The 22,757-nt window shown below is 49.0% G+C and overlaps 2 protein-coding genes across 2 annotated transcripts; one reads left to right on the top strand and one right to left on the bottom strand.

The window, feature by feature from the left end:
• Window positions 1–7,212: 7,212 nt before the first annotated feature.
• On the bottom strand, window positions 7,213–8,605 carry ACTL9 (actin like 9). Its single transcript, XM_012435861.2, has one exon. The coding sequence runs from the start codon at window positions 8,510–8,512 to the stop codon at window positions 7,262–7,264; it is 1,251 nt and encodes a 416-aa protein (XP_012291284.2). The 5' UTR covers window positions 8,513–8,605; the 3' UTR covers window positions 7,213–7,261.
• A 12,784-nt stretch (window positions 8,606–21,389) lies between these two features.
• LOC105705942 (olfactory receptor 2Z1) lies at window positions 21,390–22,334 on the top strand. Its single transcript, XM_012435898.2, has one exon. It carries the CDS (start codon window positions 21,390–21,392, stop codon window positions 22,332–22,334), a length of 945 nt encoding a protein of 314 aa, XP_012291321.1.
• The last annotated feature ends 423 nt before the right edge of the window (window positions 22,335–22,757 follow it).

Raw genomic sequence — 22,757 nt, 5'->3', positions numbered from 1 at the left:
TTTGCTTGTTTGTTTTTTGTGACAAAGTCTCGCTCCGTCTCGCAGGCTGGAGTATAGTAGTGCAATGTCTGTTCTCTGCAACCTCCGCCTCTCCTGGGTTCAAGCGATTCTCCTGCCTCAGCCTCCTGAGTAGCTGGGATTACAGGCGTGCACCACCATCCTTGGCTAATTTTTGTATTTTTAGTAGAGATGGGGTTTAGCCATGTTGGCCAGGCTGTTCTCGAACTCCTGGCCTTGTGATCCACCCTCCTTGGCCTCCCAAAGTGCTGGGATTACAGGTGTGAGCCAATGTACCCGGCCTGAGTTTCCTTTTATTTCTATTTATTTCTCTCTCTCTCTCTTTTTTTTTTTGAGATGGAGTCTCGCTCTGTCACCCAGGCTGGAGTGCAGTGGTGCAATCTTGGCTCACTGCAACCTCCGCCACCCGGGTTCAAGTGATTCTCCTGCCTCAGCCTCTGGAGTAGCTGGGATTACAGGTGCCTGCCACCACACTCAGCTAAATTTTTGGCTTTTTTAGTCCAGACGGGATTTTGCCATGTTGACCAGGCTAGTCTCAAACTCCTGACCTCAGGTAATCCGCCTGCCTCAGGCTTCCAAAATGTGGGGATTACAGGTGTGAGCCACCTCGCCTGGCCTCTGTGTCTTTCTTTGTATCTATCCCTGCAGGGCTAACTCACTCATACGATGTGCTGATCTTGACACTGGACTGTGGTCACTTAAGTTCTTGTCATTAGAGGAAGTTGGCGGCAGGGGCCATGAGAGCTCTGAGCTATTTTTACTATTTCTTGTAAGGCTTTAACTATTTCAAAATGTAAAAGTTATCAAAACAAACAACCACCACCAAAAAAAAAAAAAAAAGAAAAGAAAAGAAAAAAAAACTCAGCTGTAACCGCAGCAATTTTTTAGAACCAAGACTCAGAAAATTTTTTTTTTTTTTTTTTGAGATGGAGTCTTGCTCTGTCACCAGGCTGGAGTCCAATGGCTCGATCTTGGCTCACTGTAACCTCCACCTCCTGGGTTCAAGCAATTCTCCTAACTCAGCCTCCCGGGTAGCTGGGACTACAGGCATGCACCACTATGCCCAGCTAATCTTTGTATTTTTAGTAGAGACAGGGTTTCACCATGTTGGCCAGGATGGTCTCTATCTCTTGACCTCATGATCCACCTGCCTCGGCCTCCTGAAGTGCCATAAAAGATTTTTTTTCTGGGTATGTTGTTACTAACATTCTTTAGAATTGTGGGCATCTGTGAATGATAAAAGCGAACTGCCTTCTGGTGAGTTTTATTCTTGCTCAAGTCTCTACAGACAATGTTGTGAGCTGAACTGCTTTCCCCACCCTGCCCAGGCACTGGGCTGGACCAAGAAGACACAAAGTTCAGGAAAACCCACACAGCAGACCGGGCAAGAGAGGCGCTCCTGGAAAAATCATGCTTTGTAAATGCTTAATTAGGCTGGGCACAGCGGTGGCTCATGTCTGTAATCCCAGCACTTTGGGAGGCTGAGTCAGGTGGATCACCTGAGGTCAGGAGTTCGAGACCAGCCTGGCCAACATGGTGAAAACCTGTCTCTACTAAAAATGTAAAAAATTAGCCAGGCATGGTGGCATGCAGCTGTAATCCCAGCTACTCCGGAGGCTGAGGCAGGAGAATCACTTGAACCCGGGAGGCGGAATTTGCAGTGAGCTGAGGTCACACCACTGCACTCCAGCCTGGGTGACCGAGCGAGACTCTGCCCAAAAAAAAAAATGCTTAATTGCCGGGTGTGGTGGCTCACCCCTGTAATCCCAGCACTTTGGGCGTCCAAGGAGAGAGGATTGTTTAAGCCCAGGAGTTCAAGATCAGCCCGGGCAACATGGCAGGACCCCATCTCTCCAAAAAAAAAAAAAAATACAAAAGTCAACTGGGCATAGTGGTGTCTGCCTGTGGTCCTAGCTACTCAGGAGGCTGAGGTGGGAGGATCACTTCAGCCCGGGAGTCTGAGGCTGCAGTGAACCATGATCATGCCACTGCACTCCAGCCTGCGTGACAGCGCAAGATCCTGTCTCAAAACTAAATAAAAATGCATAAAAATGCTTAATTATAGGGTGACATAAGGACTTCCTGAAATCACAATTTTACTTTCTTTGACATCTGCCTTTTTATTGCAGTAATATATACATAGCGTAAAACTGACCATTTTAATCATTTCTCAACGTATATACAGTTCAGTGGCATGAAGTACATTCACACTGTTGTGCAATTATCGCCACCATCCATCGCCAGAATGCTTCCTCTTGCAAAACCGAAACAGCGTACCCATTAAACACTAACTTCCCATTCTTCCCTTCTCTTTATTTAATTTTTTTTGGCTGGGGGTGGGGAGGGGCGGAGTCTCTCTCTGCCGCCCAGGCCAGGTTCAAGTTTCTCCTGCCTCAGCCTCCCGAGTAGCTGGGATTACAGGTGCCCGCCATCACGACCGGCTAATTTTTGTATTTTTCTTTTTTAGTAGAGATGGGATTTCACCTTGTTGCTCTGGGTTTAGAAGGAGCAGTAGAGGAAGGGCATTTCAGACAGAGGGAACAGCACAGGCAAAGGCCCTGAGGTGTCTGGCAAATTGGAGGGACAGAGAGGCGTTTGGTGAAGGCTGAGTGAGGTGGGGACAGCAGTGGGAGACAAGATGGGAAGTGACAAAGGAACCGCATTACTCAGGGCTTGCTGGCCACAGCGGGGATTTTGGTCTTTAGCCCAGAGGCCTCAGGGAGCCACCGAAGGTTCTAGGCAAAAGAGGAGTGGCTCTTACTTCCTCTCTCTAGTTGTGCAGACTCCAGCATTACTGGGAAACAGTCAGAACCAGAAGCAAGTGGCAGAACTGAACACAAAGTGAGGGGTCCAGGCATCCTGGTTCTGGCCACCCAGCTGTGTGGCCTTGGACAAATTGCTTTACCTCTCTGTGCCCCAGCTCCCTCATCTGTGCAATGGAGACTAACGCAAGTCAGGTAGTTAGATTAAGGATCCGGTGGCCAGGAGCAGTGGTTCATGCCTGTAATCCCAGCACTTTGGGAGGCAGAGGTGGGTGGATCGCTTGGGGTCAATAGTTTGAGACCAGCCTGGCCAACATGCTGAAACCCCATTTCTACTAAAATAAAAATTACCTGAGCATGGTGGCACACACCTGTAATCCCAGCTACTTTGGAGGCCGAGGCAGGAGAATCACTTGAACATGGGAGGCAGAAGTTGCAGTGATCTGATATCGCACCACTGCACTCCAGCCTGGGCAACAGAGGAAGAAGAGAAGGAGGAGAAGGAGGAAAAGGAGGAGGGGGAGGAAGAGGAGGAGGAGAAGGAGGATGGGGGAGGGGAAGGGAAAGGGGACGGGGAGAGGGAGGGAGAGGAGGAAGGGGATCAGGGGATGAATGACTTAAATGAGAACTGAAGAAATCGGGGGCCTGGGCAACTGAGGTGAGAAGATTGCTTGAGCTCGTGAGTTCAAGACCAGCCTGGGCAATATAGCCAGATCTCATCTCTACTAAAAATCAAAAAGATTAGCCAAGCATGGTGGCTTGGCTGGGGGTGCATGTGAGCATGGAGAGGGCGGAGGTCAGGGTCTTGAGTTCTGGGTGCTCAGGGTTGGGAGCAGCTGGCAGCTGGAGGCTTACCTATGACTCACAGGGGGAGGTGAGATTTCTAACAACAGTTTTGAGGTAGTGAGCGCCACATCTCTGGGAGTGTGTAAGTGGGAAGGGCACTTGTTCAGAGGGTCATAGAGGAAATTTCTGCCTCAGAAAGCTGAGGGAACAGGGAAACTTAGTCTGGTCTAAATGAGGATTCACTGGGTTTCCCAGGAGCCCGGGGTGACAGGGTTTCTGCATCTCCCTTACTTCCTGTGGCACCTGAGACTCAGGCTGTCTCACATACCTCTGTGCCTTGTGGCTGGAGCTTGGAGTGGGTCTCCCTTGGGGTCTGGGTGTCTGGCTTGCTCCAGGCATCATGGTTCTGAATTCCATGCCCTTGAGCTTGGAGGTGCTGCCCCCTGGTGTGGAGGAGAAGAAATGTCTCCTCAACACCCCATGACCTCCTGGTAGGGGGTTCTGTCCATTCCATAGGTTGAACCTGCCTTGGGGAGAGCCCAGCTGGGTCAGAGGGGGTCCAATCCTGCATATTTGTGACCTGGGGATCTTGAGCTGTCAGTGGGGTACCCTCACCCCCAAGCTGAGGATCTCACACTAACCCAGGGTAAGCCTGGAGGCACACCCTACCTAGTCTCCAGGACATATTAGGACAGGGTGGGTAGGGACTGTCTCATGGCAGACTTGGAGGGGAGGGGAGGTCTCCTGACTGCTCCACAAACAAATGCATTTCCACTCTGGAAGATTCCATGCATAAGCATGGTTCTTGCAGGTGAGTCAGACAGAGAGGGAAAGAAAGAGACAGAGAGAGAGACATAGGGAGAGGTAGAGACAGAGACACACACACTGGTTCAGGGAGAAAGAAACACATCAAGTGAGGCCAGGTGTGGTGACTCATGCCTGTAATCCCAGCACTTTGGGAGGCAGAGGTGGGTGGATCACTTGAGCCCAGGAGTCGCAGACCAGCCTGAGCAACACGACGAAACCCCATCTCTACTAAAAATACAAAAAATTAGCTGGATGTGGTGGCGTGCACCTGTAGTCCCAGCTATTCAGGAGGCCGAGGTGGGAGGATCACCTGAGCCTGGGGAGCTCGAGGCTGCAGTGAGTCTTGATTGTGCCTCTGCACTCCAGCCTGGGTGACAGAGTGAGACCCTGTCTCAAAAACAAACAAAAAACCAAACACAGCAAGTGAGCACAAAACTCCCAAAAAGTTAGCAATGCACAAAAAGACACAGCAGGAGCCTACAGACCCTGTGAAAGATGCTCCCTAAATAGTGAGTGGCTGAAGGAGTGAATGAGTGATTTCTTGGGCTGAGCGTAAAGAGACTTGACATAGACACGGATAACCTCCAGCAGCTCCCGTCCACTGTGTTGATAAACTGGGGGATGTGTCCTGACCGCTGGCTGGAGGGCCCGATGTCCCTTGGGCTGGGCTAGGGGGTATGAAGACAGAGGGTCCTACCTCCAGAGGGGACCCAGGACACCCCATAGGAAGAAAGTCTAGCCTCCCCATCCTGAGAGGCTGGATTCCCCCTCCCGACCCTGGCAGGGATAGGGTGGGGTGGGAGAGGCCTCCTCAAGCATCCCCAGTGCACATCCCAGGGAAAACTCATGGGGACTCAGAGGAACTGGCTGAAAGATGGACTTTTTTTTTTTTTTTCTTTTTTGAGATGGAGTCTCGCTCTGTTGCCCAGGCTGGAGTGCAATGGCAGGATCTCAGCTCACTGCAAGCTCCACCTCCCGGGTTCAAGCAATTCTCTGCCTCAGCCTCCTGAGTAGCTGGGACTACAGGTGCCTGCCACCACACTCTGCTAGTCTTTGTAGTTTTAGTAGAGAAGGGGTTTCACCACGTTGGCCAGTCTGGTCTTGAATTCCTGACCTCTTGATCCACCCGCCTCAGCTTCCCAAAGGGCTGGGATTGCAGGTGTGAGCCACCATGCCTGGCCTGCAAGATGAACTTTTAATGGAATGGAGGGAGATGGGGATGCCTGGCCTGGGACACGTGGTCACTGGGTGCCTGTGCTGGGGCGAGTGAGAACCAGTGTGCAGGTGAAGCTCCTCACCTGGGGTATCTGCCCCAGGGTTGCAGTGGACTGGGAAGCCCTTACAAATGTCACCACCCACTGATGTCCAAGTCTTGCTTCATAGTATGGGGTCCAGGGAATGGTCTTGGGGAGTGGGTTCTGGAGAGCCTGTGAGAGTTCTAAGGTGGAGTGTCTATCACAGGGTGACCTTGGGAGGGTATCTTTGGGGGAATCTGTGGAGGAGGGAGTTGAGAGGTGTTGGAACAGAGGAGGGCCTGGGGTCTAGTGGGGTTATTATAGGATGGCCTTGGGGACAGAAGCAGGACATTTGGGAGGCTGGCTCTTCTCTGGGAGGAGTTGGGGGCTGAGGCATGGGGTCAGGAAGTGCCCTGTGACAGAGAACATTTGGGGGTACTTCAGGGGGAGATGCAGTGCAAGAAAGTGGTCTTAGAGCAACAGGGGTCCACCCTGGGGTTTCAGCGGTGGTGGGGGGATGTATCTCAGAATATGATGTGCTTTGGGAGGATGGATGGGAGGTGGGTTATGGGAGCACCTGGCGGGCGGAGTGGGGCCACGGGTCTGGGAGAAAAATCCTGAGGGGAGGGGAGAGTTTTGAGAGGATTATGGAACTTTGCAGGGATGATGGGTCCATTGTAAGAGAGACCCTTGAAAGTCAGAATCCAGGTCTCTGTGATGGATGTGGGGGGGTCAGCCCCTGTTGGGGGCATCCTAGGAGAAAACAGTGAAGAGGTGGATTTGGGGTGCTGACAACCAGGGGTGTCGTGACAAGTGGAATTTGGGGGTGTTTGGGGGGATTAGAAATAAGGGGCAGATTATGGGGGTGCACCTAGGGGTTGGAGCACTCGGGAAGATTCTGGGAGGAGGTTGGAGCATTTCAGGGTAGAGAGTGGATTGGGGGTTCCTGAGGAGCATATTAAGGGGGGTGGCAGAATGGAGGGTTTGGAGCACAGTGGAGTCTTGGGGTGTGCTATCCAAAGCAATAGATAATGGGGTGAGATTAGGGAGTCAGAATTTGAGGATGTCTTGGGCACATAGTGGGTAATTAGCGAATGTGTGTGGGATCAATGCATGCATCACTTACACTAGAAATGGAAGGAATTGGGGATGTGACTTGGGAGACAGCAGACCCTAGGTGTGTGTGTGGGCATGGGGCAGGTGGTCAGAGCCTTTCATGTTCTTCATGCTTGGGGTTGGGGGCAGGTGCTAGGTGGAGGCTTACCTGTGACTCATAGGAGGTGAGATTTCTAACAGCCTTGAGGTAGTGAGCCTCCCATCTCTGGGAGTGTGTAAATGGGAAGGGCATTTGTCCAGAGGTGGGGGGGGAGGGGGTGTCCCAACCTAAGGGTGCCTGGGGAGGGGCACAGATCATGGGAGGATGGGTTGACAGGATTAGAACTTAGTGGTCTGTTGGGGGTTGTTCATGAGGAAGGTGGGTTTAGGGGGTCAGGATTGGGGTGTCTCAGGGCATGCATCATAGGAAGTGAGTTAGGTCAGCCTGTGGAGCGGGGTGTCCAGAAGTGGATGGGGCAGGCCCTGGAGGAAGGACAGGACACAGCAGACTGTAGCAGAGGCTTTACTGCCCCCACGCCCTCCCCAGATCTGCCCTGGTCAGTAGCATTTCCGGTACACAATATAGGGACCCTGTTCCTGGTACTGCTCCCTCAGGACCCAGCAGGACTGGAAGGCACGCAGGGAGGCCAGGATTGAGCCCCCGATCCACACGGAGAAATTCCTGGTGGGCTGGGCAGTCACCACCACGTGAGTCTTGGGGGGCAGAGTGTGCAGCAGCTCTGCCCGGAAACGATCCTCGAAGCCGGCAAAGAGCGAGGACCCCCCGCAGAGAAGCACATGCTTGGCCAAGTCAGTGCGCACCTCCAGAGGCACCTTTTGGAGACTCTGCTTGGCCATGGTGGAGAGGCCCAAGGGGGACAGCCCCGGGACCTCTGGGGGGTTGAACAGCAGCTCCGGACACTGGAACAGCTCCTTGCCCAGGGTGACCGTGCGCCCATCGGGCAGCTTCAGGGTCCGCTTGTACTCCTGCTCCCGCTGGGCCTGCTCCTTCTGGAAGTCAGAGGCCACGTAGCAATAGTGGTGCTTAATGTTCTCCACCGTGTCCAGGTCCTGCTGTCCCAGGGGCAGGCCAGCCCCCAGGAGCATCTCTGACAGGAAGGCCGTCAGGTGGTTGCCCGCCAGGTCCAGGCGCTCCGTGGCGTGGGGCAGGTTGTAGCCCTGGAAGACCGGCACCGTGTAGGTGACCCCGTGTCCCGTGTCCACAACCAGCCCGCTGACACGCCCGTGGGCGTAGACGGATAGCACAGACTGCGATGCCACGTACACGGCTGGAGAGCGCAATGACTCGAAGGCTACCTCCACTAGCTTCTCGCGGTTGGTGGCTGGGCTGAAGGGTGGGTCCGAGAACAGCAGCGGGTGGTCACAGGTGGCCACTCGGAGGTCGTGCTCCAGCAGGTGGCACCAGATGAGCTCGGCGGCGTCCCAGTCCACGAGGATGCCGTTGCGCATGGGTTGCACCAGCGTCAGCTCCGGGCGCACGCGGGCGGCCTCACCGATGAACGTCTGCAGCCCAGACTGCCCCGAGGTGGTGGGTTTCTTGGGATGGCATCCCAGGATGGTGGCCACGGTGTAGGTGGGCCTGCCCTGCCCAGCAAAACCTACCTTACAGGTGCCCGTGCCCATGTCAATAACCACAGCGCCCGTCTTTGGTGGCAGCCTGTCAGCTACCAGGCCGGGGGAGTCTCTCTGCGGGGGCTTGTTCACCGTGTTGGAACTGGGGTTCGGGCTAGGCCTGGGGGCCTCCAGGGAGGACTGGGATTCCGAGGGCTTGGGGTGATTTGCATCCATGGTTGTAGGAGGCCAGGTGAGGGGGCTTTTCCTCTGCGGTTGGGGGTGTGGGGAGGAGAGGTTGAGACCCGGCCAGTGGTGACTGCAGGCAGAGAGGGGGAGGATGTGGGCCCCCGCAGTCTATGACATCACGCTGCCCCCTCAGCCTTCTTAAGACATCACAATGCAGCCAAGAGGATGGGGCCTCCTCCAGCCCTGCCTGCCCCAAGCCTGTCATCTCTTCTGGGTTCCCTCCGAAGAGCCAAATTTGGAGGAGGAGACGAGTGTTTCAGAGCAAGGCCCTCTGACACATTTCTGAAGCCAGTAATGTTACCAAACAAAAGGGCTTGCTGCCGGACGCGCTAGAAGCTAATACGATGGCACCTGGTTTTTGAGAAAAGAAAAGCTTTTGCGAGTCGACCCACTGGGAGATAGGAATTCAGCTCAAATCTGTTTCTCCGCTGGCTTTAAGGCAGTAATTTTATTAGAAAAGGTTTGGGAGGTGGGGGGGATTCTGGGATTAGCAGGTGATTGGTGGAAGGAAAGGGGAGGTCTGGGAAGTCCTGGGGCCTGCACAGGTATCTTCCTAGGCTGCATGTGCAAATTTATAGGGAGTGAAACAGGCAGTGGAAATTCGAGGTGTGATGTCAGCAAGCTCTTTCTGCACCGACTCCAGCTGGCTATGTTGGTTCCAGCTGATTTCAGCCAGTTAAAGCCTCATAAGTGGGGCTGGGCACAGTGGCTCACACCTGTAATCCCAGCACTTTGGGAGGTTGAGATCACCTGAGGTCAGGAGTTCGAGGCCAGCCTGGTCAACATGGTGAAACCCATCTCTACTAAAAATACAAAAATTAGCTGGACATGGTGGCACATGTCTGTGGTCCCAGCTACTGGGAAGACTAAGGCAGGAGAATCACTTGAACTCAGGAGGCATAGGTTGAAGTGAGCTGAGATCGTGCCACAGCACTCCAGCCTGGGCAATGGAGTGATATTCTGTTTCAAAAAAGAAAAAGAAAAAAAAAATTAGCGGGATGTAGTGGCACTCACCTGTAGTCCCAGCTACTAAGGAGGCTGAAGCATGAAAATCTCGAACCCGGGAGGTGGAGGTTGCAGTGAGCCAAGATCATGCCACTGCACTCCAGCCTATGTGACAGAGTGAGACTCTTTCTCAAAACAAAGAAAGAAACAAACAGGCCAGGAGCAGTGGCTCATGCCTGCAATCCCAGCACTTTGGGAGGCTGAGGTGGATGGATCACCTGAGGTCAAGAGTTCAAGACCAGCCTGACCAACAGAGAGAAACCCCGTCTCTACTAAAAATTTAAAATTAGCCAAGTGTGGTGGCACATGCCTGTAATCCCAGCTACTCAGGAGGCTGAGGCGGAGAATTGCTTGATCCCGGGAGGTAGAGGTTGCAGTGAGCCGAAATGGCACCACCACACTCCAGTCTGGGTGACAGAGCAAGAGTCTATCTCAAAAAAAAAAAAAAAAAGAAAAAGAAAAAGAAAATCACCAGGAATAGTGCTATTGAATGTCTTATAGGATATCTAAGTGAAAGAGGTTTAATTTTCTAGTTGTGTATAGATTACTCTGCCAGAGTGGGGTTTATTGAGCATTTTAATCATTAACTTAGTTAATTATCGGTATGTGTGGTCTAATCCATGCTTTTGGAAATATTTGCTCAGCTATTTATGGAGGGCCCAGATACTTTTCTGGACTGTTCACACCAACCAGAGACACTAAGTGATAACGATTTATTATTTTTAATTTTTTTGTGCGTGACTAGGGCTTGCTCTGTTGTCCAGGCTGGAGTGCAGTGGTGCAATCACTGCTCACTGTAGCCTTCTCAACCTCGTGGGCTCAAGCAATCGTCCTACATCAGCCTTTGAAGTAGCTGGGACTAAAGGCATGTGCTACCATGCCCGGATATGTTTTTAATGTTTTCTAGAAATGGGGTCTTGCTGTGTTGCCTAGGCTGATCTCAAACTCCTGGCTCAAGCAGTCCTCCTGCCTTGGCCTCCCGAAGTGCTGGGATTACAGGTGTGAGCCACCACACCTGACCTTTCTTCATTTTTCAATTTTAAAACGTGGCAACTTTTTATAGCAACTTTATGACTTAGAAGTGGGTACTATCTATTTTTTTGATGGAATAGAAGCTCAGAGAGGCCAAGTAATTGTCCAAAGTCACAACTGGGATGAGGCAGAGGCAAGAGTCGAGCCTACATTTTAGACTTACTGCAGTGGCTGACTGTGAATCTGGGAAATTGTGAAATCTACGATCCACCCAAAACAGCCAGGCATGGTGACTCACATCTGTAGAGCCAGCTACTAGGGAGGCTGAGGTGGGAGGATCACTTGAGCCCAGGAGTTGGAGGCTGCAGTGAGCTATGATCACACCACTGCACCCAGCCTGGGTGACAGAGCAAGACCCTCTCTCAAAGAACAAACAAACAAACAAAAAACCCGCTAAAAGGCAGAGGCAAAGATTGGGACTCTATGAGCATCCATTTCCTCTCCTCTTGGGTAAAATGAGGATACCGTGTCTGGCACTGAATAGATGCTAGCTTCTGAGATACTGAAGCGACAATACAGAAAACAGCATGATTATAGACAACGAAGCCATGATGTGCTTAAGGCCAAAGATCTGGGGCCAGCCTTCTGGGGTTTAAGCCCTGGCTCCTCTGCTTAATAGCTGAGGCAAACTATTAACCGTGCCTCAGTTTCCCCATTTGCAACATGGGAGCAATAATCATAGTGCCGACCTCAAAGTGCAGCTACGAGGATGGGCGAATTATTATTTTCGAGTGTTTAGGTCAGTGGTTCACACATAGTAAGTGCCATGTGAGGATTTGTTACGTAAATGACAAGTACTGTGGTCTTTGTGTGTGTGAACGTATGACAACTGGAACATCTGAGCAATTTGAAATGGAATTGGGAATTTAAATGGGCATTTATCTAGAAAGGGCACTTCTTGCACACACATCGAGCGGACTTCAGATCTGTGCAGTGGACTTACTTGAAGGCTGCCTGGGTGAGCTAATTTTTTTTTTTTTTTTTTTGAGATGGAGTTTCGCTCTCATTACCCAGACTGGAGTGCAATGGCGCGATCTCGGCTCACCGCAACCTCCGCCTCCTGGGTTCAGGCAATTCTCCTGCCTCAGCCTCCTGAGTAACTGGGACTACAGGCATGCACCACTGTGCCCAACTAATTTTTTGTATTTTTAGTAGAGATGGGGTTTCACCATGTTGACCAGGATGGTCTCCATCTCTTGACCTCATGATTCACCCACCTCGGCCTCCCAAAGTGCTGGGATTACAGGTGTGAGCCACTGCGCCCGGCCCTGGGTGAGCTAATTTTTCCACCCAGGCTCAGATCTTAGAGAGATAAGATGTATAGTCTCTTGCCTACCAGCAGGGAGTACCCAAGACCCCATCTCTGCAAAAAAGAGTAATACCAAAAAAAAAAAAAAAAAAAATTAGCTGGGCGTGGTGGTGCACATCTGTAGTCCCAGCTACTTAAGAGGCTGAAGCTGGAGGATCAATGACCCAGGAGGTCAAGGCTGCAGTGAGCTATGATTACACCACTGCACTCCAGCCTGGGCAACAGAGTGAGGAACTGTCTTAAAAAAAAAATCTTCCTAGGTCAGCCTGCTTTGCATTTAGTGCTGAGAACCACTGATTTCTTGAGCAGTCTTGCCACAAACTCTGGAGAACAAAAGGGAATGATGTATGAATCATGTCTTTTTATTCTGTTCTTCTGAGGCTGTGGCATTTTGGAGTCTTGCTGAGCCTGGAGAGACAGCTCCTCCTGACTACCCAATGCTTAGAGGTAGTAAATAATTTGTTTGCAACTTCCACTTTCCTGTGCAAACCACCAAATCCAGAGCCCATACTCCCCTCCCACCTCCTCTGTCAGGCTCTTGAATTCCATCCAGCCCACTATCCTCTTGCCTCAATCACCCCAGATAACTAGGGACAGTGCCCACGCCCCAGAGCCTACTGAAATGATTCATTTTAGCCAATTCTAAGCCACTCACTTGCCTGTAATCCCAGAACTTTTGGAGGGCAAAGGCAGGCAGATCACCTAAGGTCAGGAGTTCAAGACCAGCCTGGCTAGCATAGTAAAACCCGTCTCTACAAAAATACAAAAATCAGCCAGGTATGATGGTGAATGCCTGTAATGCCAGCTACTCGGGAGGCTGAGGCCAGAGAATTGCTCGAACCCAGGAGGCAGAGTTTGCAGTGAGCCAAGATCGTGCCACTGCACTCCAGCCTGGTGACACAGCGAGACTCTGTCTCAAAAATAAAAATAAAAAAAATAAAATAAAATAAAATAAAAGGCCAGGCTCATCGGTAAGTCAGTTGCTCTCTGCACTCTCTGATCTCTGCCCATTCCCCTGGCTCTGGTCATGGACACACAAGAAGCTCATGGGCACTGGAACCAGCTGTCTCTATTAATTTTTATTTTTTATTTACAGACAGGGTCTCACTCTGTCACCTGGGCTGGATAGCTCACTGCCGCCTCAAATTCCTGGACTAAAGCAATTCTTTAACCTCAACCTCCGAAATATCTGGGAAGATGGGATTATAGGGGTGTGCCACCATGCCCAGCTAATTTTTTAAAAAATGTTTTTGTAGAGGCCGGGTCTCACTATCATCTGTCTGTCTCTTGACTATTGTTTTTCCTGAGTCTTGGAAGCCCTTCAAGGATGGAGCTGAGTGGAAGAAATGTCCTGAACCAGAGAATCTGCCTCTTGGCTGTGCCACCACCATTGCTACTTCATTATTTAATGCAGGAAAAAAACCTCCTGGACATCAGATTTCTTTTGGAGCATGGGTATCCCTCTGTAGTAATGGATTCCCTCATCTCTTTCCTCTTCTTAGATGCAAACAAAAGGACTTGGATATCTGCCATATCCAATTATCTGCATTAGTGCCACCCATTTCTCCCATGGTTAATTGAGAGATGAGTAAATGTTTTTCCACAGTCCTCCAAGGACAATCCAAGTATCATGGGCTCTAGGCTCCCATTGAAACTAATTTATTTTTCCCCTAGCAGAACAGGAGACTCAGAGGGGTTCTGATGCAAAAGTTGTCCCTGCAGCCTGGATCCCCAGACAATGATGTCTATCTTTGCAGAGACTGAGGTGGCACTGGTTAAACCCAAGATGCTGGAATCCAGGAAGGTTTTCTCAGGAGCTGTCTTGGAATGAAGGGAGTTGACATGCTCATGGGGCATTGAGAGGGATCCGTCACTCTGTCTGCACACAGACCTTGGTGAGTGGGGGTGAGAGTATGGAACCCAGCCTTGTGGAGATCTTGGAGGTCTGGGCGTAATTTAGAGACTAGTATTAGTGGCAAGGTGGGCCCCCAAAATTCTGATGTTGTGTTTCACAAACACATTGGGTTGAGCTTGTACAGGTATTTGGATGAATTTTTGTCCACCTCTTGGACATTTGCTAAGCTGCAGGCTGAATGCATCTTCCCTTGTCTGTGATCACTGCTGTGATCCCAAGCAGGCCGGACCTCTAGATAGCAGGTCACCCATGTTGACATTCATTCCCGACCTTCCATAAAATGTGCTGGAAGCATCAAGGGTTGAGCACCTCACCTTGGCCATGGGGCCAGAACGAGAACAACCCATCTGGCATGGGCTGGAAGCACCTTCAGCTCACTTTCTGGAGGCTGTGACCATCCTACAACCGTAATGACCTGGAGGAATTCTCAGCTCAGAATTCCAGAGAAGAATGAGTTGAGTGTTAAGAAAGAGGCAGTGTCCAGAGTAAAGACAGCTCCGGATTTAAAATCAAACTGAGTTCAAATCCCAGTCTACCCTCTTCTTAGCTGTGTGACTTTAGGTAAGTGTTAGAAACAAGATGCTTGTTTCTTGGTGCCACAAGGAAAAATTAGCATTCAGACAGAAAGTTTTCTCAGCAAGGCAATTTTACTTTCTGCAGAAAGGTTGCTGCCCATCAGCAATCTTGCCATGAGAGCACAATGAACAAACAAAGGCAGGAATATTTATCCTTTATGCACTGGGTCCTTACTGCTGTGTCCTATCTCTGTTGGTTGGAGCTGGACCTTACAGTCTAAGCTAAACCTGATTGGCTAACAACTTAAAACTTTCCTAAATAGGTAAAGGCAATGGAGAACAAAAGGAAAAGGGGAAGTTGCTTGTGAAAGGAATTAGAAAAGTAATAACATTTCCAAATAAGGAAGGGGCATAGGCTGTGAGCTGGGACATGCTTGCACATGTCCAGAACAAATATCTTGGTTAAAGTACGAGGACATAGAATGCACTTATTTCCTTATATCTAACAGCTACATAGGATAGGACTTAACAAAGAGTTATTAACAAAAAAATAAAATAAAATGAATAAAATAAAAATTAAAAACAACAAAACAAAAGCAACAAAACAACAACAAAAACCCAAAACCCCAAAACCAAAACAAAAAGGCTTTGAAGGAAGTTAGTCTTTAAAACAAACTATTATTTCTAACATTTATTATTTATTCTTTAACAAGAAGGGAAACTTTGAAGAGGAACTTTTTACTTTCCAGTAAGTCACTTACCCTCTCTGAGCCCATTTGTCTATAACATTAGTTTCAACAAACCTATTATTTCCCTTGCAAAATGTATTCATTTAACAATTATTTATTGAGCAGGCTCTGCTGTGGATCCTTGAGATGTGAGAATGTGAGAATTAAATAAATAAGTGAATTAAATTATTTTATTAAGTAAATTATATACTATACATTAAATTAAATGAAATAAATAATATACATGAATATAATATGAGAATGTGAGAATGAAATAAATAAGTGACAGTTTGTCCTGCAAAGAAAAAGGGACAGGTAAAACCACAAGCCTAAAACTTGTCAAAGGGGCTCTCCTCCAACCCAAAGGAGGACTGATTTAGGAGCCACTGTGAGATGCTCCAGCCCAGATTAGAGTGAGTCGTGGCTACTTCTTCCAGCTCTGCCTGTCTGACTAGAGCAGGCGGTAAAGGAGGTTGGATGGGTGGAAATTCCTTTTCTGAAAGAGATTTCAGGGGGAAACAGTGTGCCAAAAGCTCAGGACATAATCCCAGCAATTTGGGAGGCCAGGATGGGGGGACTGCTTAAAGCCAGGATTATGGGACCAGTCTGGGAAACATAGCAAGACCGCATCTCTATGAAAAAATTAAAAAATCGGCAGCCACTTTGGGAGGCTAAAAAAATTCCAACACTTTGGGAGGCCAAGGCAGGCAGATTGCCTGAGGTCAGGAGTTCCAAACCAGTCTGGCCAGCATGATGAAACCCTGTCTCTACTAAAAATACAAAAAAAAATTAGCTGGGTATGGTGGTGTGTGTATTGTAATCCCAACTATCAAGAGGCTGAGGCAGGGGAATTGCTTGAACCAGGGAGGTGGAGGTTGCAGTGAACCGAGATTCCACCACTGCACTCCAGCCTGGACAACAGAGTGAGACTTCATCTAAAAATAAAAAATAAATAAAAACTAAAAACTAGCCATGGTGGTGCCCACCTGGAGTCCCAGCTACTTGGGAGGCTGAGGCAAGAAGATTGCTTGAGCCCAGGAGTTGGAGGCTGCAGTGAGCTATGATTGTGCTACGGCACTCCAGCCTTGGTGACAAAATGAGGCTGTGTTCCCCCCACCAAAAAAACCTCAGGACGCAAAGGCATTACAACTAAATTAGAGGAAGTGCTAGAGATCCCCAAATCAAGGGATTTTTTTACTTTTATTTTTTCAGATGCATCAGACACAGTGGGACCAATTGGGTACCCTGAAAAGAAAGGTGAGTTTGGGGGCACACAGGCATATTTCCTGGGTTTCTGTCTGCAATCCTGTTTTATGTCTTACTCCTGGGTGCATTCTGTTATCCACCAGTCCATACAGCCCAGATGCTCTATTACTTCTACCTGGAAACCTTCTCTCCTCTACCTAACCTTTAAAACTCCAATGCCCCCTTATCTGTGAAGCCCTCCCTGATCCCATCCCAGGCAGAGTTTCATCTCCTGAGTACCCAAATCATCATGCATGCGTTTTTATTGCATTGCTCATCAGACTGTGCTGAAGTGAGTTGAACAATGCTCATGCTCCCTCTCAAACTCTAAATTCTATAACTGCAGGGCTAAATTATCTGACTCTTGTACGTCTTTGACTCTGGAAAATGCCACCAATGAGGCACTCCATTTTGGTTAGATTTTACACATACAGAGTGTGTGTGTGTGTGTGTGTGTGTGGCACCAGATAAGTGTCTGTGAAAGCAGAAGACGAATTAGAGGAACCAGTGGTGGGGCGATGACACTGTTCTAGACCCAAATGTCAACCTGCGTGACTTCTTCCCAGGACTGCTCTGCAGTTTCAAGGCAGGTCCTGTTGGTTGGTGTTGGTTCAGAAGGCTTCCCCACCATCCCAAAGGGCCACAATGCCGGAAACCAGGGGAAACGCCAGTCCTAGAACGGTTCTAGGGTGGACCACTGGCCCTGAGGGTTGGTGAAGCAAATCCCAAATATCTATTACAGTGTTTGGAGATGTGTGAGATGTTGATGCAGAAACAAGGACCTCGGAATTAGATCTCATTTTGTTAGAATCTTGACTCAGTTACCTTCTTGCTGGTTGATCCTGGACAAGGCACTGCACATCTCAAATCCCTGTCTTCTCACCTCCAAAATTCATAGAGGTATTAATACCTATGGTCAATTTTTTTTTATTGAGACAGGGTCTGGCTCTGTGCTCTGTTGCCCAGGCTGGAGTGCAGTGGTGTGATCACAGGACTCAAGTGATCCTGGACCTCCTGGACTCAAGTGATCCTCCCACCTTAGCCTCCCAAGTAGCTGGGACTGTAGGCACATGCCATCATGCCTGGCTAATTTTTCTATTTCCTGTAGAGTCAGAGTTTGCCATGTTGCCCAGGCTGGTCTCAAACTCCTGGGCTGGCCCCAGCCTTCCAAAGTGCTAGGATTACCGATGTGAGCCACCGCACCCAGCCTAATAGTGTGGTTAATTGTTACTGTCATCAAGAGCTTGCCAAACACTTCTATAACAGTTTCCCCAGCCACCTCCATTCCCGGCACCCATGCTTCTCTTCCCAAAAACTTATATTTGAGTTTCATTCTTTCATTTTTCCATTTCTGGGGCTCAGGGGTTGAAGAAAGATAAATGCTTCAACCACCTTCAATTATCTGCTGATAACTGAAGGCTCCCCTTCATTCCTGAGAATAGGGTATAGAAAGCGTGTCCTTGGGTATGAGACAGGGTATGAGGTAATAGGCTTGGAGGAGCTGCCCAGCTCTCAGGAAGCTCTCCTTGCTTCCAAGATGCAGCTGGAGGACTGGGTGTTGTGGGAAATAGAAAAGTTCCTCTTCAAAGTTTGCTTTTGCTTAAGAAAAATTTATAAGTGTTAGAAATAAGTTTGTTTTAAACACTTTCTTCAAAAGCCCTATTCTATGTAGCTGTTAGACATGCTTACAGGCACATAGTACATTCTATGTCCTTGTACTTTAACCAAGATATCTGTGCTGGACGTGCTCACAGGCGTGTCCCAGCTCACAGCCTATGCCCCTTCATTATGTGGACTTCCTTTTTTATTTTTTTTTCCTCTCCATTGCTTTTATTTGTTTAGAAAAGTTTCAAGTTATTAGCCAATCAGGTTTTAGTTTAAATTGTGAGGCCTGGCTCCAGCTCCAGCCAACAGAGATCAGACCCAGCAGTAAGGGCAACCCCAAATGTGTAAGAAATAAATATGTCTGCTTTCCTTTTTTCATGGTACTCTCATGGCAAGATTGCTAATGGGAGTACCTTTTCTGCAGAAAGTAAAAAGAATTGCTTTGCCGAGAGATCCTTTGTCCCAGTACTAATTTTCCTTTGCTGCACCAAAAAGAAACATGTTATACATAATAGTGTGAAAACTGTTGCCTGGGCTTCTGCCTGCAAGCACCTTACTCCTGGGTGCATTTTCTTATCCACCAGTTCATAGAGCCCAGATACTCTATTATTTCTGTCTGGAACAACCTTCCCTCCTCTAGCTGTCTGGAAAATTGCTACCTGACCTTCAAAACTCATCTGTGAAGCTTCCCAGATCCCATCCCAGGCAGTTTCATCCCTTGGGTACCAAAATCATCATGAATGCATTTTTATTAAATTGCTCATCAGACTATGCTGAAATGTGTTGAACAATGCTCATGTTTCCTGTTAAACTCTAAATTCTGTAACTGCAGGGCTAAATTACCTAACTCCCATACATTTTCTTTTTTTGAGTCAGAGTCTCGCTTTGTCACCCAGGTGTGCAGTGGCGTGATCTCGGCTCACTGCAATTGCAACTTCTGCCTCCTGGGTTCAAGCTAATTTTTGTATTTTTTGTAGAAACAGGGTTTCACCGGGTTGGCTGGGCTGGTCTTGAACTCCCAACCTCAAATAATCTGCCTGCCTTGGCCTCCCAAAGCATTGGGATTACAGGTGTGAGCCACTGCGCCCAGCCAAACTCCCATACATCTTTGATTGACTCTGGAAAATACTACCAACGAGACACTCAATTCCATTTTTGGTTCGATTTCACCATTAGAAAGTTCTTTGTTAGGTTGAACCACATAGTTGCCTTCCTTAACACCCACCTTCCAGTAGTATGAAGCAGGTGATTCTACGCTTCCCCTTTCATGAAGGTCTTCAGACAGCAAGGTCAGTGTATTAGTCTATTCTTGCATTGCTTTAAATAAATATCCAAGACTGGGTAATTTATAAAGAAAAGAGTTTTCATTGGTGAATGGTTCTACAGGCTGTACAGGAAGGGTAGTAGCTTCTGCTTCTGGGGAGGCCTCAGGGAACTTACAATCATGGTGGAAAGTGAGGGAGAAGCAGATGTCTTACATGGCAGGAATAGAGGCAGGGGGAGGTGCTACACAACTTTTTTTTCTTTGAGATGGAGTTTTGCTCTAGTTGCTCAGGCTGGAGTGCAGTGGCACAATCTTGGCTCACTGCAACCTCCATTTCCTGGGTTCAAGCAATTCTCTTGTCTCAGCCTCCTGAGTAGCTGGGATTACAGGCACCTGTCACTACACCTGGCTAATTTTGTATTTTTAGTAGAGACTGGGCTTTACCATGTTGGCCAGGCTGGTCTCGAACTCCTGACCTCAGGTGATCTGCCTGCCTCAGTTTCCCAAAGTGCTGGGATTACAGGCGTGAGCCACCGTGCCCAGCCGCTACACTTAATGACCAGTCTCACAAGAACTCACTATCACGACCAAGGGGGATGGTGCTAAACCATTCATGAGAAACCACCACCACGATCCAATCACCTCCCAGCAGGCCCCACCTCCACCACTGGGGGTTACAATTCACCCTGAGATTTCGGTGGGACACAGGTCCAAACCATACCAGGCAGCTCTCGCCTGTCTCAAGAGGCTTCCCTGACTATGCCTTGTAGTGTCCCTAGCTATTACCTGCGGGGCATCCTGACCACTTCACCCTGCACTTCTCCCTATCCCAAAGGTCTTGTGCATTTATCTTCTTGTTTGTCATTGGTCTCCTGATGGAGATGGTAGAGTCCAGGGAAGCAGGGATCTTGCCTGGATGATTCACCTCTGAATGTTTTATGCTCAGTCTAGGGAATGACACATTTTGTTGAATGCATGGATGAATGGTAGTCAAGAGCTTGGATGGGATAAGAAAATCAGGATGGTGTATAACTAAAGACAGCCTTGAAGGCCATCTGAGTGAGGAATAACTCAACAGGAATAACTTTTTCATGACAAAGTGCTCTAGGGACCGGGCAAGATGGCTCATGCATGCAATTCCAGCAAGTTGGGAGGCTGAGGCAGACAGATTACAAGGTCAGGAGTTCAAGACCAGCCCGACCAATGTGGTGAAACCCTGTCTCTACTAAAAATACAAAAATTAGCTGGGTGTGGTGGCACATGCCTTTAGTCTCAGCTACTTGGGAGGCTGAGGCAGAAGAATCTCTTGAACCTGGGAGGCGGAGGTTGCAGTGAGCCAAGATTGTGCCACTGCACTCCTGCCTGAGTGACAGAACAAGACTCCATCTCAACCACAACAAAACAAAACCAAACAAACAAAAAATGTAAAGTCAGACTTGTAGCAATGGGGTCTTGTCATGTCATCCAGGCTGGTCTTGAACTCCTGGGCTGAAGTGATCCTCCCACCTTTGCTTGTCAAGGTTCTGGCATTACAGGCATGAGCCACTGTGCCCAGCTGATTTTGTTCTTTTTTGTGGCTGCCTAGTATTCCATGGTGTCTATATACTACATTTAAAAAAATCCAGTCCACCATTGATGGGCACCTCGGTTGATTCCATGTCTTTGTGATTGTGAACAGTGCATGATAAACGTGCCCATTTGGTAGAAAGACTTATTTTCCTTGGCTCATCACGTATTTCTCTTTGCTTCAGATTCTCATCCAGGCATTTAGACCCAAGCCCTTCTCTCTGTTTTTTCACTTAGCTTGTTGCTTCAGCTTCATCATTCCCTGTTTCACCTCCCAGCCTTTTTGGTATCTGACATCTGCTTTGGTTACAGGACCCCTGGGATGAGGGGTATTGAAGCATTTCACCATCTGTGTGACTGTCTTTAACTTGAACCTCAAATTTGTGACTACAGGGACCAGCGAGTAGCTCTTTGCTGGGGTGTGACCAAGTGTCTCATTCAGAGATGCCAGTTGCATCTCTCCCATTGCATGCCTTGGAGAGACACTAATTGATCAAGTTTTCTCCCTCCTGCATACTGATTCTAGCTGCAGCCTCATCACTCTCCTCAAGACGCCGTCCCAAAAGGCCACTACCAATCAATGGCAATTGGCATGTGAGATGGAAATTATTCACCACCCCATGCAGGCTTCTTGCCATAGGTCAGCTATTCTTCCTGCAGCTAAAGTGCATTGTGTGAAACATGGGGGATGTGAATCAGTCGGTGGCTCCAGACTTCATTCTGGTGGGCCTCTTCAGTCACTCAGGATCACGCCAGTTCCTCTTCTCCCTGGTGGCTGCCATGTTTGTCACAGGCCTTCTGGGCAACACTGCTCTTTTCTTCTTGATCCATGTGGACTCCCGGCTCCACACACCCATGTACTGCCTGCTCAGCCAGCTCTCCCTGTTTGACGTTGGCATCCTCATGGTCACCATCCCCAAGATGGCATCAGACTTTATGCGGGGGGAAGATGGCATCTCTTATGGAGGTTGTGCAGCTCAAATATTCTTCCTGACATTGATGGGTGTGGCCGAGGGCGTCCTATTGGCCCTCATGTCTTATGATCGTTATGTCGCTGTGTGCCAGCCCCTGCAGTATGCAGTACTTATGAGACGCCAGGTGTGTCTGCTGATGGTGGGTGCCTCCTGGGTGGCAGGTGTGCTCAACGCCTCCATCCAGACCTCCATCACCATGCACTTCCCCTACTGTGCCTCCCGTACTGTGGAGCACTTCTTCTGTGAGGTGCCAGCCTTACTGAAGCTCTCCTGTGCGGATACCTCTGCCTACGAGTTGGCGCTGTCCACCTCGGGGGTGCTGATTCTAATGCTCCCTCTTTCCCTCATCGCAACCTCCTACGGCCACGTGTTGCAGGCTGTTCTAAGCCTGCGCTCAGAGGAGGCCAGACACAAGGCTGTCACCACCTGCTCCTCACACATCATGGCAGTGGGACTCTTTTACGGTGCAGCCACGTTCACGTACATGGTGCCTGGTGCCTACCACAGTCCACAGCAGGATAACATAGTTTCCCTCTTCTATAGCCTCATCACCCCTACACTCAATCCCCTTATCTACAGTCTGAGGAACCGGGAGGTTAGGATGGCTTTGGTCAAAGTGCTTAGCAGGGCTGGACTCGGGCAAATGTGTTGACTACATAAAAACTGCTGGTGAAGATTCCAGCAGTCCTCGATCCCACACACCTTCCCAAAGTAGGTGGGTAGGATTGAGGACTGTCAATTGTCAATCTGTGCAATTGGCCAAATATCCAGCCATTGCACAAGGTGCAACTTTTTGAGACAATTCTGCCTTTTAAATTGTGGTAGAATACACATAACATAAAATGAGCCACTTTTAAGTGTACAATTCAGCCACTAAGTGCTTACGTCTAAGGCTAAGTATCTGTCCAGTTCCTGCTCATGACTAGCTAGGTTCATGTTTTCCCTCATGGACGTGTGGAAAGCAATGGGGATCATCCCAATCACATTCAGCATATATATTTTTTTTCTCTCTTTTCTTTTTGTAACAGAGTCTCACTTCGCTGTCCAGGCTGGAGTACGATGACATGGTCATAAC

This window comes from Aotus nancymaae, unplaced genomic scaffold (genome assembly GCF_030222135.1).
Source record: "Aotus nancymaae isolate 86718 unplaced genomic scaffold, 86718_ANA_hifiasm-v0.15.2.pri h1tg000028l, whole genome shotgun sequence".
Lineage (NCBI taxonomy): Eukaryota > Metazoa > Chordata > Mammalia > Primates > Aotidae > Aotus > Aotus nancymaae.
Note: the sequence above shows the minus strand (reverse complement) of the source record. Positions and strands in the feature narration are given on the sequence as shown.

Coding starts and splice junctions, on each gene's coding strand:
- ACTL9 (XM_012435861.2), bottom strand. CDS start 8,512: ATGGATGCAAATCACCCCAAGCCCTCGGAATCCCAGTCCTCCCTGGAG.
- LOC105705942 (XM_012435898.2), top strand. CDS start 21,390: ATGGGGGATGTGAATCAGTCGGTGGCTCCAGACTTCATTCTGGTGGGC.